At 37.3% G+C, this 25,689-nt stretch overlaps 1 protein-coding gene across 4 annotated transcripts in view; it reads left to right on the forward strand.

Annotated features, from left to right (window-relative positions):
• Positions 1-25,689, forward strand: part of necab2 (N-terminal EF-hand calcium binding protein 2) — a 90,193-nt gene that overhangs the window by 33,306 nt on the left and 31,198 nt on the right. For all 4 annotated transcript variants that reach the window (XM_084410042.1, XM_084410040.1, XM_084410043.1 and 1 more), the window contains exons 3-5: positions 6,617-6,725; positions 10,419-10,444; positions 10,762-10,859. In XM_084410042.1, coding sequence (XP_084266168.1) covers positions 6,617-6,725; positions 10,419-10,444; positions 10,762-10,859 — 233 coding nt within the window. The remainder of the gene's footprint in view (positions 1-6,616; positions 6,726-10,418; positions 10,445-10,761; positions 10,860-25,689) is intronic.

Below are 25,689 nucleotides of genomic sequence, written 5' to 3' on the forward strand. Positions count from 1 at the left end.
CTGAAATGTGTGTGGATCAGGGGTATTTTCTCAGATTTTGCTCAATTTGACCACTTTTCTAAGGAACTTTCCAGTAGTGACACCAACAGATAAAGATTTTTTCAGAAGAGCCTTAAAACTACATTTCAAAAGCTTGTTGTTAATATCAGTTAATATCAATCAATGGACAAAAAGAATTAAAAGCATAAACATAATGAAACTTGAATATAAAATATTTAAATAGTAGGCTATTATTGATTTCTTGTTGAAGCTAAATGGTTTTACATGCCTTTAATGTAAGGATGCACAATATGTCTGATTCTGTTATGGTAACAGTCGATATGCTGGCCAATATTTGATATTTAATTGTTCAGGCTCATTTCCAATCTCTCTTTGCATTTAGATGTCCTTTACTGTCATCTAACACTCACTTAAAGTTAATCTTTAAAACACGTAACATTTAATAACACTGCTAAATGTTTAATAATGAACAACCATTTTAATACTGTACATTATAATATTGTGATGCCTAAATTCACTTGTAGTTTTTAAAATATGTTGTTTTTTTTTTTGTCAAAATAGAATGAAATAGTATAGAATTTTAATCGATAATAGGTGGTGACATAATTACCTTTTATTGTATTGGCCATAATTTTAATATTGATGCATTCCTACTTTAAAACAGAAACTGTGTAAACCTCATATGTAATTGGAAGATGAATTTACATTGGGTTAAAAACAAACAAACGCAGAGCCTCCTGATTACAGAAGTCACCCACGTGCCACTGGTGTGGAACAAGAGCTGAACATAGGAGAAGAAAGGCTAGGGAAAGAGAAAAACAGAATGAGAGAAAAAAAAATAAGGGCAAAGCGCATGAACGATTAAGACATCTCAGATCCCTCAGAAGGTCTGCTCCTGTTCTTTTGGTTACCATGGCAACATGTACCCCAGTTCTCCCCGAAATGCGCTGGGAGATGAGAGATGGGAAGAGACGTGTTTGTAAGGAGGTGCTAAGATGTGCCGGGGCCATTGGTTGTGAAAAGTGCTAATTGCCTCCGTTTCATAGGAAGTAGCGAGATCTGTGACAGTGTCCAGTCCCTGTAGGCTCTTGCCTTCCCACACACATAAACTAAAACTTCACCTCTTGGTCCATTTACACCTCCCCAAACCCCTTACCCAGCTCTCAAGACAGAGGAACATTGTCTGTTTGATTTCCTCGTCACCAAATAAAATTTCCACTCTTAAAAGACAATTTATGTTGTCTATAAAGATAAACCATTTCTGTCCATCAAGCAGCATTGCTGTAGCCCAATGCCTTTCCCATCTACATTCTCACTGCAACTGGACTGGTTTATGTGCCAAAGTCCGCATATCTCTGGAGAATATAATGGTGACAGAGAAAAGATGAAGACAGAGAAGAGAACATTATGCCTGGCCATTACATGAAGTATAATCCATCCGTCTACACTCAGTCAGAGGCAGCTAGAGGCAACGATGTACTCTAAAAGAGATATGTCGCAGTGGTCAATTAACTACTTACACTCATGTTGTTCCAGACCCTTAAGACTTTCGTTCATCTTCAGAACACAAATGAAGATCTTTTTGATTAAATCTGAGAGATTTATGTCCCTCCATTGACAGCTAATCAACTGACACTTTAATGCTTCAAAAAGTTCATAAAGAGATCGTGAAACTAATCCTTATTAATTTAGCGGTTTAGTCTAAATGTACTAGTTTGGACCAAATTAGTCTGATTTAATTTAGGCTTTTATTCACATAAACATTCATCAACTCGCACATCAGTTATGCTAAACGGAAGCTCAAGCATGATTTCTTGACGTGTGAGCAGGGTGCGAACTACGGGGGAGCTATAGGGAGCTCGGCTCCCCTTAATAAGAGATGGGCTCCCCTGAAAACGTGATTTGTGAAATTTTGGGGGGTCTCAAAAAATATTGACAATGTGTGATTTTGACGTGCAATTTCAGTTTTGTGTAATGTGATCATCGTGGACTATTATGTGTAAAATAGAAAAAATATCATTAATTCATGCATGACGGCGATTTAAACCTAATTCACTTCAATAAAGATAACTATACATGCTATTCTTGTCATGAGCATCAAGGTGTGGTAGCGCTGCGGTGCAAATTCCAATCATCGTTTAGTACATGTGTTAACTCAAAGATTCGTTGAAAAAATATAAACGTTGGAGGCCATTGATCTGCGCGCGAAGTCCTTGAAATCCATTCTGTGTTAAGGTAAGGCATGTTATTCCCAACTGTGTTGTGGCTGGGTTGTTATAGGTCTGCGTGTCTCTCTATGTCTTAGGCCTAATTGAACGGAGGAATTATGGTATTATGAGTAATTTAACCATTGTTCATGTGAACTCAAAGACAGCCTATTTATAGACTATTTGTGGGTGACTGTTTGCAGTTTGACTTATCAATTCGTGTCGATAAAGTATAATAGGGTAAATCATGTATAGTGATTTATCTATAGTGCTTGCATAGTGCATACACTTGTAGCTGTAATGTATCTTTGTAAGTCATTATAAGATCTCGTAAGGCACGTGTAAGCGCACGAACATCTTAAACACGAACCACCCCCCCCCCCCCCATTGTGAGAGCCAATGAGGTTCATTCTCGTGTTACGCAGCACGTTTGAGCTTCCGCAAGAACCAATGAGGTCTGTTGAGCTTCTGTTTATGTTCACTGATCAATGTTTATATGTGAATAAAAGCCTAAGTTAAATTTGTTCATCTTTTAAAGTAATCGTGTCTCTTCAGAAAAGTTGGAATAAATTGCTCAATTCAAATGGATTAGTTTTATGATCTCTTTATGAAATTTTTGAAGCGTTAAAGTGTCAGTTGTGTAGTTGTCAATGGAGGGACAGAAAGCTCTCAGATTTAATAAAAAAGGACTTCATTGGTGTTCCGAAGATGAATGAAAGTCTTATGGGTTTGGAACGACATGAGGGTGAGTAAATGATGACAGATTTTTTATTTTTGGGTGAAAATAACCCTTTAAAGTAATGTTACTATACTAAACTCTGCATAGTGCACTTTTAAATAAAACATTGATAATAAGGGATGTTTCTTGAGCACCAAATCAGCATATGTGACCCTGGATCACAAAACCAGTCACAAGTAGCACGGGTATATTTGTGGCAATAGCTAACAATACATTGTATGGGTCAAAATTATCCATTTTTCTTTTCTGCCAAAAATCATTAGGATATTAAGTAAAGATCATGTTCCATGCAGATATTTTGTCAATTTCCTACCATAAATATATAAAACATTTATTTTTGTGAGTGGATGCAGCACAATCGCGAACATAAAAGGACAACTATAAAGGCGATTTTCTCAATGTTTAGATTTTTTTGCACCTTCAGATTCCAGATTTTCGATAGTTGTATCTCGGCCAAATATTGTCCTATCCTAACAAACCATACATCAATGGAAAGCATATTTGTTCAGCTTTCAGATGATGCATAAATCTCAATGTCAAAAAATGTTTTTTTTTATTGCAATAATTGCAGCCTTGGTGAGCATAAGAGACTTCTTACTCTCCCCAAACTTTTTAATGGTAGTACAGTATTAATTTCTAGTACTTGCAAGGCAGTAAAAGAGTATTGTTAAAGTTTCAAATAAGCTTAGGTTTTAAGCTTTGGTTCTGTGTAAATGAAAAGCTGCCGTTGTCATGACACTCTTACTGTGTCAAATGAAACTTTGCACTTTTAAATCCCACTGAAAGGCCATTCACATTATCTGGAAAGATAAACCATTTCTGTCCATCAAGCAGCATTACAGTAGCCCACCTGCAGTTTAGGTGAGGGCAGCAATTCTGAGGTAATTGCACAGCAGGACTGTTCACTCTCTTAAATAGCTCTGCAAGAAAATAAAAATCTTTCTTTCTAACCAGCATCATGCAAACAATGATCATCGACATGAAATGCTAGTTGTATAAGATTACTTTGTCAACCCAACCCAGTGCAGAGAGGTTTATTGACTCATTAAAATCTATTACAGGCATAATGTTACTGTTATGCATCAGATGTCATCAGAGCACAATGGTGAACGTAGAAACTGGGGAAGTATGCCTGTTTCCTGGGCTTGCACTTCTTCCAGAGGAAAAGATAAGAAAAGTGGGTCACTGCCTAATTATGGGCTGGGTTCCCCGTGCTCCTCAGCCTTGCATAAAGATGGGGGAAAGACAGAGACACACTCCATGGAAGAGCTATGGTTCACAGAAAGATCTGCTTTTGATTTTGCTTCCCTTCCGCCTTCATTTTCTAACTGTGAGCGAGGCATGTGATGGTGACAGAAAGAATGAGAACATTATGGAGGTAGAGAAAGAAAAAAACACAAAGGTAAAGAGACAGTAAAGTGCAGAATGGTTAAAGGTCATGTGCATTGGCTGTGTGTTATGGTTGTTCATACAGAACTGCATTGACAAGCCAAGACTGGTTCTTATTTCCAGTAAAAGCTTTGGGATTTTTAAACTACAATCTAATAGTTTCTTTGGAAACAGTAGGGTTGGCTGCACCTACTTTCATATTGTATTTCGGCTTCAGTTTGTCCAATAAGTGCAGTTCTTTCTTCAAGGACAAATCCAGGGTGATGAATATTTAATTTCACCCAGCATTGACTGCATTTGAGACTCCTATTTGTAACACCCCTCCCCCACTTTCTCACTACCCTTTTCTCGACCCTTCCCCACAGAGGAAGTCAATACAAAATATTCTTCTAGTAGCCTTCTGTCTCTCTTTACTGGTGATGCTTTTAAAAAAAAATCATACACATCTATACAGTTACCATGACGATCTTTATATATTTAAGTCAGTTAGAATTTATAACATAAGAAATTAATAAGGGACACATTAAACTGATCAAAAGTAGCTGTAAAAATTTCTATTTCAATTAAATTGTTCTTTTGAACGCTGAATTTATCAGAAAAACTAAAAAATATATCATGGTTTCCACAACAATATTAAGCACCACAACTGTTATCAACATTGATAATAAGAAGAATTGTTTCTTGAGCAGCAAATCAGCATATTAGAATGATTTCTGAAGGATCATGTGACACTGAAGGCTAGAGTAATGATGCTGAAAATTATATATTCAAATAGAAAAGTTATTTTAAATTGCAATAATATTTCACAATATTACTGTTTTTACTGTATTTTTGATCAAATAAATGCTATGGTAAGCGTAAGAGATTTCTTTCAAAAACTTTAAATCTTACCAACCCCAAACTTTTGACCGGTAGTGTGTGTATATACACGATATGGACAAAAGTATTGGGACACACCTTTTAATTACTGTATTCAGGTGTTTCAATCAGACACATTGACACAGATGTATAAAATCAAGCACCTAGCCATGCAAAATTAGTCGTTCTGAAGAGCTCAGTGAATGTAAGCATGGTAGCTACTGTGATAGAATGCCACTTTTGCAATTAGTCAGTTTGTGAAATCTCATCCCTGCTAGATATTCCTCGCTCAACTGTAAGTGCTATAATTTGAAAGTGGAAGCATTTAGGAACAGCAGAAACTCAGCCACGAAGCAGAAGACCACATAAAGTCACAGAGCAGGGTCACCAAGTGTGTAATGGTCACCAACACTCTGCTTATTCTATAGCTGAAGAGTTTCAGACTTCCACTGGTATTGAAATCAGCACGAAAACTGTGCGGCGGGAGCTTAATGGAATGGGTTTCCTTGGCCGAGACATCACACTTCTCGGTTTGGTGGATGCCAGGAGAACTTTACCTGCTTGTGCCAAACCGTAAATAATGGTATGGCGCTGTTTTCTAGGGGCTGAGCTAGTTCCCTTACTTCCAGTGAAGGGAAATCTTAATACTTCAGCATACCAAGACATTTTGGACAATGCTATGTTTTCAGATTTGTGGGAACAGTTTAGCAGTTTGTTTTTTAGAATGCAATGTCGTTACAGTCCCTGTTGGTGTAATGGTCAGGAGTCACAATACTTTTGTCCATATAGTGCATATGTATGTACAGTATGTATTAGAAATTGAATAACCAAATGCAATAATTTCAGAGTAGTAAAAATTGCTTATAATCACTTACAATTATGTATCAAGTTCTGCATAAAGAATGGCACACTAGGCTTACTCATCTTGATGTGCGTCTATAGAGAGCATAAGCCTTCATCTGCAAAGAGTGACAAATAGCTGTAAAGAAGTTGTGCAAAAAACCCTTAGGTGGAGATGGTTTGGACATGTATCATGTTAATTACTAACTGTGGGCTCTCATTTCCTCATTAATTAAGACCATTATTAACATAATAACGAGGGTTAAGAAAAAATTAATGTGCATACACACTTAAATCCATCAATTTTGTGTGAGAGCATTTTCTTTGCATACTATTAATAAGGATGTGTTGTTCACATGTTAGTGAATGAGACACATAGGAGTGTATGGAACTCATATATAGGTGTATTTTGATTTTAAACATTAAAAAAAGATTGTACTTGTGATGCTGTGACTAACACACAGGGTGTTCTACCTGTTAAGATGTAGTTACAAAAATACCCATGGTGCTGATATACAGTTCTGTCTGGTGTTTTAAAAATGAATGAGGCGTGCAGCTTGAATCTCTTCTCTTCCTCCTGCAGATGATGGAAAGCTCTCCCTTGATGAGTTCCAGGCTTTCTTCTCTGATGGGACTCTGAATGAAGAGGAGTTGGAAAAACTGTTTCACACCATTGACTCTGATAATACCAGGTGATTACAGAGACACACAACTCTCAAAACACATTCAGTGAACAGATCTCAGTCAGTAAGAATAGGAAACAATACAACATTGGTTACCTTGTCAGGGAATAATCCAGAATGACAAAAAATGAATGGATCTTTGTTTATCAGTTCATTTCATTTTGTGTGTGCACATCCCATTCAGGTTGTTATTTGTTCTAGTACACAAATTAAAGCTAGATTTACCATTGTCTTTATAGTTCACTACATTAAGTATTATGCATTTGTCTACATGAGAATCTAGTCAGTGACGGTGCGAAGATGAGGTGACATTCACCTAGAGCACAAGCTTTACCTCATGCAAGCTGCCTTGCAAAACACTGTAATTGTTTCATCAGTTTTGGCCCTGTGGACTCAGAAAATAAATTCTAACCTTCACACTTTCAGTAGTTTATTGAACTAGTCTGCTTTTCTCTCCTTTGTCTTGCTGAGGCACATCAATACATTCAATAACCAGCTTTTAATGTATCTTAAAGCAATAGTTCACCCAAACATTTTAATTATCGAGGGTCGAGGGTAGCGGAAGGGTGACCTCTGACCCGACGTATGATGTAGGCGTAGCATAACCTTAGGTGAGAATAAACGCCTCTCGCGAAAACCACGCAACTTTCTCATGAACGCCCGTACGGTCGTTGCCGAAAGCCAGTGATTTATAGTTTATAAAGTTTTAAATATGGATATTTTTCTTATAAAAACCCATTGCTTTGCTTCAGAAGGCATTTATTAACCCACTGGATTATGATGAATGCATGTGCTTTTTGGAGCTTCAAAAACTATTCAATGCCATTACAAAGCTTGGAAGAGCCAGGATATTATTTAACAAAACTCTGATTGTATTAAATAATGGGATAATTTTCATTTTTGAGTGAACTATTCCTTTAAAGTAATCAATAAATTCATATTTTCACACATTTAGCAAAAATAGAGCTTGTCTGAAAATTATGGCTAGCAAAACCATTTTAATGGTAATAATTTTATAATGGATTTTAAAAATTTTAAGATTAAAAGTCTGGTTCTATGTAATAAAATTCACTCGCTGGGACAAAATTATCTGTATTTGGAGAAACTGCTGTACAATCTTTGGAAGTTGTAGGGTAGATATCTTCTATGTACCATGATCGTCAAATCTTGTTTCCAAATTTAACCTCTTATTATAGTTAATGGTTTCTCAGGAACCAGGCAGAAAAATGAGGCAGATTTCATTTTGATGGACATAATGATGGTTAATGGACAGCAAGAAAAAGGGAAAACCCTTAGCCCCTTCAGAACAGCTTCTAAATTGCTTTACTGTCTCTCTCTCTATCTCTGTCTCTCTCAAAGTTTCGTGTTTGGAAAGTGTCTTTCTGTCATTGTGAGTACATCTGTCTCATCAAGCGATCTGCTGCCATTTCTCTCTCTTTCTGTTCTCTCCGTCTCACACACCCTATTTCTCAGTGTTTGTGTGTATAGGTGTGTGAGCTGGTCTCTGGAGGCAGAGCAGCTTCAGTGTGTGTGTGTGTTGTCTTTAATCACATTTCAGAATGAATTATGTAAAAAAAAATGAGGAGAAGTCTGCAGCTGCTGGGATGCGTTCGCTGCTCTCAGGTCCAACACAGCCTTCTCTCTAAATAATGAACCACCAGAGCCCATAAGGACTGGTGCAGAGAAGGGGATGGACTCGGAGACAAGAGGGCTAGATGATGAGATGGGGGAGGGTTGGGAAAGACACTGGGGTGGGGGGTGCTGAGAGAGACTGAGGTGGATGAAGCTCAAATGGAAGAAAGAAAATTGAGAGTGTAATGCATGTCGCCTTTTTGTGCTTGTTTCTCATTTACTAACGACAGGGCATTTTGTTATTTGTGTTGAGTCAAGGTTAGCTCCTCCCATTATGAGATCTCATTGGTCAAAAAAATGTCTGTTTGCAAATCATTTTACTTCTTTAATTTCACACAGTTACATTACACAGTTTCAGCAAGAAAAAAAATCAAGAATTTTATTGATTGAGAATCATTTGGATTGTGAAAAGTGGGCATTACATACCAGAACAGAGCCGGACTGAATGCAAGTTTGCTAAAACAGTGCTTTAATAGCTATTGGTTAACATGATTTAGTAGCCCTGGCAGCCTAAGTGGCGTCAGGAAAGTCATTTGAGGGGAAGAACCAGTTATTATATTTTGATTAAATATTACAAAGACATTTTATTCTTTTTAATAACATGCACAGCTGAATCATTCACACTGAGACCTAGAACATGCATTAATAAAGGAAATAGGCTCAGTTTCATGTTGACTCCATCCATCCATCAACATACTGGACAGAAAATAATAACACTAATGAAGATGATCACTATTTAGCTTATCTAGCACAGTGCTAATGGGTTTGAAGTAGACAGGCCACTAACAGATAATAAGACTCATAATGTTCACATAGTATTATACAAAGCAGAGTCTTCTCATCTCTTCTGTACTGTGCAGATTTGGACGTACTCTTATGATCACACAGCAGCAGGATACAGTTGTCAGTCCTGTATTTGAGTCTTAATACAGTTGTGTTCACACACAGTATGGTTATTTGTGGGAGAGCCGCTCTTCGATGATAAGTGATAAGACTTTTCAGTTTTATGGATGTCGCCATTTTTTATATTACTTTGGTCACCGTCGCTATGATTACTGGTAAGAGAATACGGGCTTGACTCCCGTTGCACGTTCATACAGACAGTATTCAAGACACTACTGTAAGTTGCTATGTGATCAGGACATTTTGAGACTCACACCAGTAAATGCGGTTGTCAATCCCAAAAACTGACAGTGTGAACGTAGCCTGTTTGACAGGCAAGGCGTCGAGAGCTCAGTACCAGTGAAAGGAGAGAAGATTGTTTGCCATGTTCACTTTCAGTGCCCACCCTACACTTGTAAATGTCATATACTGTATATCTATTTTATGCATCCCTATACTGATGCCATCTCCATTTTAACAAGTGAGGGAAAGTATAAAGAATTGAGCGATGAAAAATGCAAGAGCATCCTAAGAGAAATGGCAACAGGAATCAGTAAACTAATGGTTTTCTGTAGCTTGTTTCTCTCAATCTAATATTTTTCTCCTTTTCTTTTGCCAGTATGAGTAGTTTTTGTAACATTGTATATCACAGCAGAGTAATTTTTATATGAATAAAAAAATTCAGTCTATTAAATACTTAGAAATGTTAGATACTTTACCTCATTTTATTGTTTGTTTTTATTAAAAAAATGTATTTAGAACTTGATAGATGCTAACTGCAATAGAACAAAATACATAACCAACTTTTGTGTTATATTTTGTATAACACTTGAGTTATACACAAAATACTTAAAACATTAAAAGTAAAATCAAACAGATAGAAACATTATATTCAATATATGCATCTGTCAATTTATCAGTTCATAATTCATTATATTGAAGCTGTAAACTTTAAGGTCTGCTGAGGATCTTGTTTAAAAAATAACATATGCTTAAGTTTTTTTGTATTGTATTGACGATCCATGTAAATAGATAGATAGTTTAGTGAGTTTCTTTTTGCCCACTGTTGTAGGACATAATATAATGTGTGATTTATGCTGGATTTCCCCCCCTGTTTCTTATCCCTTTCCTTTCCTCCCTCTTCTGTTCTGTCTTTCTGTATGCTACCCATTTCCTGTGATGTGTTAGTAATGTCGACACCAAGGAACTATGTGGTGAGTATCAGAAAATAAACTGTCAGTTTGTGTTAGTGACAACGAATTGAATATGCTTCGCAAAAAAGCAATTTTATTAGAATACAGTTGTGTAGTATATTTACTGATTAACAATATATGGACCAAGCAATATTACTCTAGTCATTCAACCTAGTGTCAGTTACAACATAAGTCAATGCATTGTGCACAATTTTTCTTTTGTAATATCTTGGGCAATTTAGTTTTTGAGGCAGTTTTTTTTTGCTTCCATGTTTTCATTCTCCCATGGAGAAAATATTTCATAATTCAGTTCTGCCTCATCTCTCTCTGTTCATCAGACTACTTTGCCAACCACATGGGAGATTATGAAGGTGTGCTGGCCTCCCTAGAGACACTCAACCTGGCGATTCTCAAAGCCATGGACTTCACCAAGAAGGTTAGTAATGTGCCAAAAACTGACTCAAGTGTGTCTCTGCTTCAGTGTATCTCTCCTTCTACGTTTTTGTCAATACATGGTCCAATAACATACATTCAGATTTTTGAAAACAAGCACATTTTTATTAAAGAATTGCTGGTTTAGCTCTGCTCCTAAATCATAGCTTGTATCAGATGTGTCTTTGGGGGTCTATAAAGAGAAAACCATCTCCAATAAGAATACTACTGTAAATCCCTCCTCAGATGAGGAATAGATTTCGAGAGAGGAGTGTGAGCATGTTAATGCAGTCTCTCCTACTCGTCTAAATATAACCTCTCGTTTCAAAGCTTGGCTTGCATATTCTGTTTGTGGTTTTCTTCTCATTAGCAAGCTGGTGCTCAGTTAGACAGGGCTGCAGATTACTGAGCTGTGGCCATCACAAATATGTGGCTCTCTCTTCCTTTCCGTTTCTAACCGAGTGTGTAATCTGATTTATAGAAGCGATTAAAACCCAGTCTCTGTTTTTTTTCCTCCAGCTCGTCTTGTATCAATCTTTGAGCGTATTCCTCCCTCCTCCTTGTATTTTACACTTCCCACCGGCAAGCTGGAGAATGTAATTGATGTTACTAAGGTTCTTGTTAATACTGCAGGTTAGAGGTCTTAAATACCTGGATGAGTGATAGTTGTAAAAAAAATCTGTCCCAATACAAACGGAGTTTACTCTTTAAAAATGTATGGCCCATTTGGGGTACAGTTATTAGTGTTTGTTTCGTCTGTGTGCGTGTAAGATTTACAGCGATGGATTGTGGGCTCCAAGACACTCTTAAACACTTGTGTTTTAATGTGACTGGCTGATTGCAAACAAACCTTCATTGATTTCGCAAAGCAAATTATTACACCCTGTGATTCTTCACTACCCCCTACATTTGCATTTCTGTTCTCGACAGGTGATTTCTTACCAAAGCCACTCACAATTACACCATTTTCTCTTTGAATTCTCCTTTCTTTTGCAAACGCAGCAATGCTCTGCTTGTGTTTTTGCATCTTCAGGCATAAGATTCTTACCTGACCATAATGTAAAGTTTTTAGACTGTGCAGATGTATGTTGATGGGGATGCAAAGGATAGGAAAATAACAAAGGAAAAAAATCACTGTATTTTTACACCTTTCAAAGTTAATGTGTTTGAGATATTATTTAATCTGTTTAATGCAATCATTCTTTCTAAAAACTGGTTAGAGATTATTAGATGAATCTATTATTCTATTGACAGCCTTAGTTTTTAATAGTAAGAAATAAAAACTTTTTATTTTATTTTATTATTTTAGTGAGTAGTTAAAACGATACACAGAATTTTCATGACTGTCACAAAATTGTCCTGTTCTGTATGAGTTTTCGTTCATTTGTTACCATGGTTTCTAATTATTTTTTTCACCTGTTCCTTGTTATGTTGATTATTCTTGATTATTCAGTTTTTTACTAAATACTGAAAACTGTTTATGCGTTTTGGTCATTAATTTACACGCCTGCGGCATTTTGGGGGCCTGAATACAGAATACCATATCACGCTCCTTCTCTGGATTTATGCTACACAGGCCGTGACAATAATATCTTAATACAAATGAAATATATAATTTTATTTAATCAGTATTTTTGGCTTTAATACAATTTTATATATATACATATATATATATACACACATACAATTTTATTTAATCAGTACTTTTGGCTTTAGTTCAAAAACAATATAAATTATTATTTTTTTTATTTTAGAAACATGTTGTCTTTATTAATATCACACTTAATAATGTTTTTCTTACACAGTTAAAATGTATCTTTCTACATTAATATATATCTCATCTGTCATTACATTTTAGGAAGGGGGTCCCTAATGAAGGGATCATTTTTGAGGGGTCCTTGGCATCAAAAGGTTTGAAAATCATCATTGTATAGAAAGTAAAATGAGAGCGAGGATGTTTTTTAATACGCAAGGCTGTTGTTGTTTTGTTTACTGCCAATTCATTTACAGACATTGCTGTGAGCATTTAAGACATGCTGCTGCTGCTGCTGCACATGTAACACATGAAATAACCCCGTAGCAGATCTATACAGGTGGAGCTGGGGAAGGTGGAGGGTTTCTGAAGCGCGCTGCAGACTGCTAACAGCAGCACTACTGGCATTTGTTTGAATGTTGAGCCAGAGCTCAATTGCCGCTGATCCAACAACCAATCAGCTGTGCAATGTAGATAATTACGCGATTGCTACTAAATGTGTTCGACCTATCAGCCTGCGCCATCTAGAGTTCAATAAGGTAATCAATAAGGTGACAGTTGAAACACTCAAACAGAAACAACAAAGCAGCTCTTCATAAGGCCTGTAAATGTTTTCCTTGTTGCACTGGATGTGTTTGTGTATGAATGTGTGTATTTGAGTCGATGAGATGGAGACAGACTAAGTGAGACAGACATTGTCATCGCAGTAGTTGTGGTAATGTGAAATATACCAGATGCTGTGCAAAGTGTTAGTATAACAGCAACTGTCATCTAATACGGGGTAGTAGCAAAACCACACGCTGCCTCTCCTGCAATGAAGATGGCAGTGTTTCAGAATATATTGGGACTGAGAAATCCTAGGAGATCAGTATGTTAAAGATCTAGGAATGTTGGCTTTTAACAGCTACTCACAATTAAGTAATATCTCACACTTTACATTAAGTCATTTACATTCAGACAAAACGTGACCAGTTCGTTTGTGTACTTTTTATCTGCCAACAAGAATAGTAGCATCAAGCTTTGTCTGCTGCCTGCCAAGTAAAGCACGGACTGGAACATGGTATGTGAGTGGACTGGAGTGACAGCAGCTTTCTGTAATTTTTTGTATCTGTAATTTTTTTATCTCTCTCTCTCTCTACATTACTAGACATGAACCTTTGACATTACACTGAGTAACATGGGCTACAGCTTTTGTTTATCCACTTTCTTCTCCATTACTGCCACGTCTCTGGAGATTCAAACCCTTCCACTAGCTGAGTAGCAGAGCCATGATGTCTGTCTGATGGCGAATAATCAGATGTCCTTAAATCAAAGAGATGTTTGCCACAGCCACTGATATTGATAAGTGTTATGTTGAGTCCTCTCACACCTCTTCATTACTCAAAATATAGTGCTTTGTTCACTGGAAAAGGTTAAGGTCTGCTGCTAATTATTAATGTAAATGTGTTTTTTCATACAGCCCATGAAATATTCATGTTCTTGCACACCAGGCATCAATTTGCACTGTAGCTTATGTGCAGTTTGAGTTGTGTGATCATGTGTATGGAGGGACATGCTTCTAGTGTAACAATGGTGGAATTAAATCTGCCTCATTTCCCAGATATGTGTACTGTGTTAAAGTGCCGTGTATAGACTAGATAATTCTTTTTATGGTCTCTAATAGGATCAGATGCTTTAAATATGCCATGGTGAATTTATCTGAGGTGTAGCCATTGCGGTAAAATCTTTTATAGATTATAGAGAGCAATTTTCCCCCTCTTCACTCAAAGCATTCTGGAATGAACAATATTGCGCTTTTATCAACAATACAGTACAGTCAGGCTATTTTTATGTTTATGTAAATATACCATAACCAGTATGCAGAACCAATTTTAAATTATTCTGATTTTCACACATTAAGAACTGTAGAAAAAATATGTAAAAAAAAAAAAGTATAAATATTATTTTTACTATTACTATTTGCTATTATTGTTATTATGGTTCGCTCCATTCTAGCAGATATCAACTGATATTGCCTTTTTATTAACAATACCGATAGAGGTTATTTTTGTTTATGCAAGTATCCGATAACTGATATGCAGAGCAAACTTTAAAATATAGTTTTATTCTCAGATTTTCATGGACTGTGATCATCAAACAAATATTTTTTGTTTGAAAAAATATATTTATTATCAATCCAGTTATTGGTCTGTCTATGTAATGGTTTATTTTGTTCCATAAAAATAGCCACAAGTAAACAACTTTACTCCTATTCCACACCGCTCACATACTCTGTAACTGTGGCCTATTCAATGCACGTTTTTTAGCAGTTTGTCTTTTGGGAATGCTCTCTACCTTTCTTCTCATTAAGTCTCTCAGCTGCAATTGCTGACATCCCACTGAACAAATGAGCTCAGTATAAGAGCACTGATGTCAGAAAAGAGGACAGCTCTCTCCTACTATCTCAACCTGTCAGAGCGAGAGAGCAAAGGAAGTAGATCAGAGCCAGTGACTGAGACGAAAACACTCGCACACACTGTCAGCGGACTCATGTTATCTGTAGCCTACATGCAACTGCTTTGTCGTTCGCACATCATCTTGACGTTACCTGCTTGCCGCTTGTCCTCCGCATATTTTTGGGCGAATGGAACAAATCTAATGCACAATGTTGCGGGGAGCGTACAAAAGATACATCTACATCTTAAAGGGATAGTTCACTTTAAAATAAATTTTTGATATGTTTTAGCTTACCTCAAGGGCATCCAAGATGTAGGTGTCTTTGTTTCCGCAGTAGTTTCAATTTTGATATTTTTAGGTCAAACCGTTCTTGTCTGTCAGTCATATAATGCATGTCGATGGTCACTGGCTCAAAACACAAGCACAGAGTCCAAATTAAAACAATTCCCCATTGTCCAAATGAAACAATTCCCCATCATAAGTACACATTGATGGCCTAAGACACGAAACGAGCGGTTTGTGTGAGAAAACGAACAGTATTTATATCGTTGTTATCTCTTGAAAACAGCACACGTCCAAATGATCTGACGGCGCGGGCGGGTATAGATATATACATAGATGTCGCATTGGCTACTGCAGTTCATTGGAACGAAACCGTAGCCAAGCGACATCTAGTGTATATATCTATACCCGCCCGCTGGCGGGTATAGATGTATACACTAGATGTCGCCTTCGCTACTGCAGTTCATTGGAACGAAACCGTAGCCAAGGCGACATCTATGTATATATCTATACCCGCCCGCGCCGTCAGATCATTTGGACGTGTGCTGTTTTCAAGAGATAACAACGATATAAATACTGTTCGTTTTCTCACACAAACCGCTCGTTTCGTGTCTTAGGCCATCAATGTGTACTTATGATGGGGAATTGTTTAATTTGGACGATGGGGAATTGTTTTATTTTGGACTCTGTGCTTGTGTTTTGAGACAGTGACCATCGACCTGCATTATATGACTGACAGACAAGAACGGTTTGACCTAAAAATATCAAAATTGAAACTACTGCGGAAACAAAGACACCTACATCTTGGATGCCCTTGAGGTAAGCTAAAACATATAAAAAATGTATTTCAAAGTGAACTATCCCTTTAATATCAGATCACCGGTCACACACATAGGCTGCCAGATGGTCTAAATGACATAGTTTCCTAGTGTGCGCTTTCTCTGTCTCTCACAGAATATATGATTTATTATTATTGTAAATATGAAGAATGATGCCAATTAAAGCGGGGCTCAGTAGTTTAGGGATTTCTTCGCTGTATTCTCGCTTTTTGCTCGCAGGTTTCTCTCTAGAGCTCCCCCCACAGCTTCGGAATAGATATTTGACAACACTGTTGTAAAAACTCGTTGGCGATTCTCAGACACCAAAGGCTAGTTGATCAACGACATCAAAGCAGATGGGACATTCTTTAAAACGTCTTCTTCATTCGGGTTCGGACAGCATGAGGGAGCGCAATAATGACAGCATTATAGCAGATTTCTTTTGGCCGTAAAGGAATTGTTTACATCGCCAGACCTGATATCACGCGATACTTCGCGATACGGCGACCCGCCGGCTCAAAGTTGCAAGTGCGGATTTTCCGCTCACGGGCACCAGGGGGGTGCGAAACGACCACCATTCAACCCGAAATAAGTAATATAACCATTCCAATGACTCCGAAGCTGTTCAGTTAAGGTAAAAAAGTTACTTAGTTCACCTTTAAATGTGTCATAGAAATCTTTTCCTGCTGCATACTTCGAGATAATTCTTCAACTGACAGCATTTACTGAAGTCAAAAACTGAAGAAAGCCAAGCGATCAAGTAAGCCAGAATAATATGAAGTGCCATACTTAACCAAATCCTATCATGCAAATAAACGACAAAAATAACGGCGGTTGTTTTTCAATAAAGCGTGCAAGGGTCATCATCACCCATGGCACGCTCAATTTTAACACGTCAAGAACATGTTTTTAATTGGCCATTTAGCAACTGGAAGTGGCTGAAGCGGGATGCCATTGGAGGGAAGATGATGGGTACAAAAGAAAAGCAAGAATTCATTAAACACATTTCATCTTTCCTTTGCCCGTCCTGCACACACAATTTTAATGAGCTCCTCTCATTAGCTGCTTCTTGGTTAAAGCGCTTGGACTTTGCCCAGACATTCGCACACTGTTCCTTTGGCTAAGTCTTCAAATAGAGAGCGTTTACTCTTCAATTCACTCCCTGTAGTTTGTTTCTATTTTTCTGTTTGAGGATAAGATTTTGTTTGAGCGGTTTAAACAATGACAGAAGTTTCTCGTAATTTATTATCACCTCTTCTAATCGGCCTGTTCAGATTCCGTTTTTTCGTTCTCCGCTTGTCTTTCAGCTCATTTCAGCCTGCTTCAAGTGACGTGCCATATGTGTGTTTTTTCATGCGCTAAAGTGAGCACACTTGTCAGAGGATGAAAAAGCAGTTATTGTAGGACTGTCTGTTGTTTAAAATGTAAATGCAGAAATTCATTAGGATGCCAAGCTGGGAGCTGTCGCGTTTTGAACAGGTTGGCTGTGCTGTGCACTCTGAAGCCTTTGTTTGATGCCAGAGTTGATATTAATGAGCCTGTCACATGGCAAACAGTAATTATGCTTATTGGAAGAGATTTTGGCAGGTAGGGGGTGGACTGGGGACTGTTTTATATCAATTTTCCAGTTCTTTCTAACTTGACAGGATTAGATTGAGGATTGGACAGTGTTCGGTTTGGTCTCTGAGGTTCTAAAATACAGTTTCCTGCCAGCTTTACTGTAAACCCCTGCTATTCCTGTGACACTGTATGCTAGGCAAATATTTAAGCCTATGGAGAGCATCAGCTGGGTTTCTTATTCATTTCATCCATTGTAAAACTAATAGTCATACCATACTCTCTAAGTTTGTAAAGTGGTGATATTATTTTCTGTAGCCACAAGCCATTGTGATTCACTACTTATATTTGTATAATGCTCTTGATTGAAGTCGCTTATGCTCACCAAGGCTGCATTCATTTGATCACATATACTGTAAAAACAGTTATGTTGTCAAATATTATTATTATTTATTTGTTTTCTATTTGAATATATTTTAAAACATAATTTATTGCTGTGATGGCAAAGCTAAATAGTCAGCATCCAATAATCCAGTCTTCAGTGTCTTGATCACGTGATCCTTCAGAAATTATTCTAATGTGCTTATATTCCTTTTATCATCAATGTTGAATTAATGAATTCTTTGATTAATAGAAAGTTCAAAAGAATAGCATTTATTTGAAATAGATTTTGTTGTAGCGTTATAAAGTACTTTATTTTCCCTTTGATCATTTTAAAGGCATCCTCGCTGAATAAAAGAAAAGTATTAAGTTCTTTTAAAAATCTTACTGACTCCAAACCATGTATATATGAGAATATTTTGCAATACACTTAAATATATTGCCTATAATCTATGATAACAGGCACTTCATGCAAGTAAAAAAAAAAAAAACAATTTGAATATCATGGAAAAGTTTATTTATTTCCATAATTCCATTCAAAATGTTAAACTTCCATAGATTATAGATTCAGGGCCCACAACTTTAACGATTTCAAGTGTTTAGTTGTGTATTTGTACATAATTTGGGCTTCCAGCTCATAAAACCCACAAAAACAGGATTTAAAAAAATTTGAATGAAATCACACAGTAATTACACAGTGATACCATGGTCATTGAACCAGGTTTGGGTTATTTTGGCAGTGTGGGCAGGTGCAAATCCTGCTGGAAAATGAAGTCAGCATCTCCATAAAGCTTGTCTGCTGAAGGAAGCATGAAGTGCTCTGAAAATGTCCTGGTAGACGGCTGCAGTGGACCAACACCAGCCGATGACATGGCTCCCCAAACCGACACAGACTGTGGAAACTTCACACTGGACTTCAAGCCTCTTGGATTGTGTGCCTCTCCATTCTTCCTCCAGACTCTGGGACCTTGGTTTCCAAATGAGATGCAAAATTTGCTCTCATCAGAAAAGAGGACTTTGGTCCACTGTGCTTTATTAAATCCAGAGTCAACGCAGGCGTCTACCAGGACATTTTCAGAGCACTTCATGCTTGCTTCATTTTCCAGCAGGATTTGCACCTGCCCACACTGCCAAAGTAACCCAAACCTGGTTCAATGACCATGGTATCACTGTGTAATTACTGTGTGATTTCATGTAATATTCAGATTTTTTGAAATCCTGTTTTCGTGGGTTTTATGAGCTGGAAGCCCAAATTATGTACAAATAAACAACTAAATACTTGAAATCGTTAAAGTTGTGGGCCCTGAATCTATAATCTATGGAAGTTTCTGGATGTATGAAACATGGACTTACTACATCCGCCTTGTTATTGTCACATGACCTACCAGCGTCAGTTGCATCGCTTCACTTGCATTCATAAATTCATGGGATAGTAAAGTGTCCATGGAGAGCGCACTCCAGAATCTCGGCGGAAATAGTTGGTCATCCAGGGACTTTGCACCTACTGTATTGTTTTTCGAATACGATGTATTCAAACTCACCACTTGTTTGGCTTACTGTTTTTCACATACTATATAGTAAGGAGGTATTCGATTTTAGATGCAGCGAATCTCTGTCTTATTTAAAAAAATGTTATCTCGGTCAATAAGTGCATTCTATCATAGACTCATGCTGTGAACATCTGAGGTCCCAAATAGAGGTGAAGGACATTTCCTGAAAAAATGTTTTTCTTAGCCGCAGATGGTACAGAACTTCTCTCCCCTTTCATTTCATTCTGACCTGAGGTAAGGGGGTTTGGACATTGTTATAGACATTTATTACACACCTCCTGTGTTCAGTCACTCTCCCTTGCATTCATTTGCTTTTAGTTGCAGAAAGGTTACCTAGTTCCCCTGGTAACCACTTATGACATATCCACATACTTTTGGCCTTATAGTACATGTAGGTAGAATAATAACAATAAGAGCAAAGTGTTAAAGGTAGCATCATGGACCTTAAATTGTTATTATACTATTATACTTTTTCGGATCTAACGTTTCATGCAGTGTGTAATATACCTGTTTGTGAATGTAAAATGGTTTAAAGATCAAAGTGCACGATAAATGGAGCTAGTCTCCCAAAAGAAAGAACCGATTCTGAACTGCCTGAAGTGATTCGTCAGTAATTCCAACACATTGTCATGCCCGCCAACGGTCTTCATTGACCGTCTACTTTGACCCGCCCTCAAACACTGTAGATATAGCTGAGGCCTGGAAGAGTTTGGTTTGTGTTGTCGACATGTTGAGAAGACGCTGTTTTCTGCACTGCAAACGCAAATCCACTTTGCATGCACTTCCAAAGGATGAGGAATCGTGTTGGAAATGATATGGTAAAACCATCGTTACTGTTCGTATTACTGTGTATCAAGTTTGAGGAAGCCTCTTGAGCTGATATTCAGATATGGTAATAGGCATTTCGTTTTCAACACGTGCTGTAAGCGGTAGACCAATCACAACAGACTAGGCCATCTGACCAATCAGAGCAGAGTAGGCTGGTGGAAAGGAGGGGTTTAGAGAGACTGAATCTTTATTAAACTGTTTCAGAAACTGTGACAAAAGAGTTGATGCTGCAATGTATATTTTGAAAAAAATGAAAGTGTTTTATTTTTTTACCTTGGATGCATGTAATCCTTTTGTAGGACACATCCAAAACAAAATTAGGACCCTTTAAAATAGCATAATAGAGGCACTTTAAACTAGAAGTGTTTTCCAGAACATAAAGCTGCTGTATACAGAGACATTTACTCCTACTATGGTGCGTTACCACTATGCACAGAGGTAATTTAATTCAGGGCTTATTGGAATGTTACTGCTGATGATTCAGTTAGTGTGGAGGGCTTCAGTCTGCTCATACACTTGTACTATTGTCATTTACAGTGGGCTGTTTTCTGGCCTGTTAGGGGATCTAAAGGCCTAGCGCTGGGGACAGGATTAAATAAACTTCCCCAAACAATAAGCAAATTCATTCTTTCCTCCTTTGCTTTTCTCCACAGTGTGAATGATTATTTATGAGGTGGTGAGCCTGGAATTTAGATTTTGCATGTTGCCATAATGTTATCCTTGCGCAGGCTGTGTGCTAATGAGACTGGCTCAATGTCTCAAGCTGCTGTTATGGAATTGCCTTCCAAAACTTGAAGTATGGTGTTGTGTAACATGAGTGGCTTTAAACTCCATTCATTGGTAGTCATTTTATATTTACATCCCATTGTTTCATCTGCATTTGGATAAATGACAGTTTTTGCAGCAACAACAGACATAGGAATATAATGAGAGGAGAGCAGTGAATCAGAAGGCCACAGTTGAGTTGAATTGTTGTAGATCAGTTGACAGGAAACCAAAATCATTGTTTTTCTGAAGTGCTTGGTTTATTGAATCTCCAATTCAGAAAATCCAGCAAAAATAAAGATTTTAAGAAATATTCCATTTCAATTCATGTTTTGGAACTTCAGACATTTCACAGGAAGTTGATTTGAAATTTGATTTGGAATGGCAGGAACAAGTACTTCAAGTACTGCTCTGCCACTTTGGTCTATGAAATGGTTAAGTTATGAAATATAATTAAATTAATCAAAGAATTCAGGCATTTCAAACATTAATTATTATCATCAATTTCTGGTAATAGGCTACACCATATATGTCTGTATTATATAACATGTTTATGAGCAAGTCATACTGAAAAATTACATGTATTATTAATAAGGACTTTTACATCAGTAATATGAATTGTTTGAATTTAATTTAATTTAACTCTGCTCCCTTGTATTTAAATAATATAATATAAATACACTACCATTCAGAAGTTCAGGAAGATTGTTTGTTGTTGTTTTTCAGCAAGAAAAGGATGTATTAAATTGATCAAAAGTGACAGTAAAGACACTTATCTACATTGTTACAAAATATTTCAATTTCAAATAAATACTGTTCTTTTGAACTTTCTATTCATCGAAGAATCCTGAGAAATGTGTCATGTATCACAAAGTTATTAAGAATCACAACTGTTTTCAACAGTGATAATATTTTAATGATTTCTGAAGGATCATGCGACACTGAAGACTGAAGTAATGATGTTGAAAATTCAGCTTTGTCATCACAGGAATAAATAAATAAATAATGATAGAATTATTTTAAGTTGTAATAATAATCCACAATATTAATGGTAATGTTTTTTACTATATTACCAACCCCAAACTTTTGAACAGTATTGTACAATGCTGATGATAACTTGTTTTTATTGTTTTGTTTGCAATCATTCAATAAGCAATCAGTTTAATGAATATTAAATCACTGACTGTTGGCATGTGGTCTGACACTTTCATTTTAACCCTGGCAGATGCACCTCTACTCGCACGATATGAGAAAAGCACAGCAGAATATATTATAACAATATTATGACATGATTATAATAATGTATGCAATGAAACTAGCAAATAAAAAATCAGGAACTTGGTTTCCAGCTTCGTGTACCCTCAATTTTGCTTTTCGGTTCCATCCAAGAATTTTCATTTAGGTGCATCACTGATTTAAACGGTAGCACTGATTTTTGCCGTGCTTCCAATATGTTCCACTATTTCCATCTTGAACCCTTTCCTGTATCTGTGGTGTGAAGTGGTCATTTCAAAAGCATGTGAAGCTCCAGGCATTTTGCTAGATCTCACCTCTGCCATTTATTAGTGTCCTGAGACTCATCTCTCCACTGCTAGTGTGTGAATAGCAGGCTGTGCTCATACGCTCCAGCGCAACGGTGGACCCTGCGCCTGCTCAGTGAGAGCTAAGTGCTGCCACAGCGCTTGCCTTCACTCGTTCATTAAACTTCTGAAGCTTCTTCTATAAATCTCTCTGCAGCTGCATTTTATGAACTGCAATCCACAACCATAGCAGTTTGTCTCTGACTGCGTTTTATGGCTGATTGCGTTGGCTGGAGAATCGTGAACTCTATAGCCCGAATCTTACACAGCTTTTCATTAAGCGTCATTGCTGGTGAAATTCACTGCCTGTGTGAAGAACGATCTCAATGAGTAGTCCTTCCTCCTCTGATTTATTCCACTTTGAAGTTAAATGAATAATTAATCCAAAAATAAAACTTCTGTCATTATTTGCTCACCCTCATGGTGTTCAAACTTGCATTACTTTCTCTCTTTCATTGAAATTTTTATGAATATACTGGAGCTTTCAAGCTTCAAAAAGGTTGCCATATGACTTGTGCGCAATATTTCAAATATGAAAAAAACAATTGAATAGCTTTGTGTAAGGAACAGACTTTATTCACAAAAAATGCTGACATCTGTTGTAATTTTAATTCTAGATAAGATGATTTGTGAATATACCGACTTAAAATTGCTTCTCTCCCTCACAGAGCATTATATGACAATAGAAGACTTGAAACAAAGTCATATGGACTACTATTTTTTGGTTGTTGCAATGAAAAGAGCGACAGCATCTCCTAAATTACTCCTTTTGTGTTCCGCGGAAGAAAGTCATGCAAGTTGGGAGCGACATGGTATATTTCGACAGATAAGGTCAACCATTCTTTCATTGAAAGTAGCATAGTGTCATTTAATCTCATGAATTGTGTGGAAAAAAGAAGATGATGGCTGAAAGAGAGACTGATGGTAAATACTTGCCTCATCACCATTATGGCTTATAGAGGTGGGCACAATTGAAACACAGCTGGAGCGCTAGATTTCCTGACTACTGTCTCAATCAATGCGGTTACAAAACGCTCCCACCGTGACACAGATCGGTGGACCTGTGTTTCTTCATTGTCGAAAGAGAAGGCTGTCGCTGTTACACCGAGTCCTGTTTTTGTGATGATAATTCTCCAACATCAATCCGCCTGATTAGAATTGCCTGGGAAACTCTGCAAGAGGCGGTTATAATTAGAAGCCCTGTTCATGTTTGCTGGTGGTGGCTGCAGCTCGAGAATAACATTGTTCTCAGATGCCTCCCACTGCCTGTGGGGTGTGAATAAAGATTTGCACTTTCAAGTTCACTGGTTGTTGTTTTATGTTGTTGTGCACTCTCTGAGGTAAGCTAGAATTAACTTATTTATACAAGTTCCCATATAAGCCTGCCATGAAATCTATCCCCTAGAGATGCCCTCAGGAATCTAAATGTCAAACCAATAAAGGTCAAACCCACAGAGGATTTAATTGACATGTAGTAAGTGATCCAATCTAATAATGTTTGTGAATAAGGTTCTGTGAAATGGTGTTTTCTCTTACGTAAATTCTTTCACATGGGGATATGGAGATTTGGCGATGAAAAGATTATTTGTTGAGTGCCTCTGCAAATTCAGCTTATGTTCCTTTTATTACCAAGCGATCTTTGCTGTTTGTGCTTCTTGCCAGAATGACTAAATCGACAGAATTCAAGTCACTAACAGTTCCTACAAACACCGATGTATTAATTTTGATCCATAATTCAGCCAAGCAAGTTGGAAAAGAGAGTTGCTCACTTTTATCGCTGCCTTGCATAGGCTTAAAAGAAAGCCGTTGTGTAGCTGAAATGCGTTTTTCTCACAGGAATATGTTTTGCTTTGTTGAATACAAGGAAGAACAATCTCGAAAACTATAAATGTACTTCCAACCTTTCTCTGTCAGATTGCACTGCAGAAGGGTCAAAGGAACAAGAAATAGCTGATTGCGTGACTATGCGTCTCTTAAAATGCTCTGCCTTTCAAAGCTGCACTGTCACACTCTATATGTTCTTAAAGGATAAAATCCTAACTCTAGTCTGTCAAAGGACTCTGGGTTAAACTGTTCTCTCTGGGGGAGATGAAAGTGAAAATGCAGTAACTGGAACAGATGAAAGCCTCCCAAAAAGGCTTGGGTTCCTGAAACTGTGATGCCCAAAGTTAGATAAACCTTTAGCAGCACACTGAAAAATACTCAAGACACCTACAGTGACCAGCAGAAATCAAAGTGTACATCTTTATCTTGTAGCATTAGACAACCCATTTCCCACACACTCTCAGACAATAATGGAGGCACAGCTCAATCATCCTTCTACAATAGGAGGTCTGTGTTCTCATCTCTTCATTTTCTACCAGACTGGGATTTAATCCTGGTTTTGTAAAGTCTCAGCAACTGTGATTCGGGTCTGTGAATGGATGTGTCCCTGGCTGAATAACTGCATTATGCCATGACTTCTGTTTTCAGGCTTGGCTAATGCGATTGTGATTGAATCTCTTCTCTCAATTCTCGGAAGCTTTGTCTAACTAGGTTGAGCCCAGGTTTAGAATGTAGGTGAGAGAAAACCTTTGCTTGTCTCTGTTGTGCCCTGTAATTTTGGAAGGGATGTTCTTTTCGAGTTGTTTACCCTTTATTCTAGAGAACTGTTTAACCCTCTTTTCATTTAGCATTTGAAGAAGAACCAGCAGCAGCAGAGAGTAGATGATGATCAGGGACCGGTTGCACCGGATGTGCGTAAGTAACACCTTGGCCTGTTTTGACGTAAATGGGCACAGTTTACAACTTACATGCTGCTAAATATTTTTGTGTTGCACCATTAAACTTAGTTGGAGTGTGACTCTATGTATAAACGAAATATTCTGGAGTAACGATTGGAATA

The sequence above is a fragment of the Rutilus rutilus genome (assembly GCF_951802725.1).
Source record: "Rutilus rutilus genome assembly, chromosome: 5".
NCBI classification, from domain to species: domain Eukaryota; kingdom Metazoa; phylum Chordata; class Actinopteri; order Cypriniformes; family Leuciscidae; genus Rutilus; species Rutilus rutilus.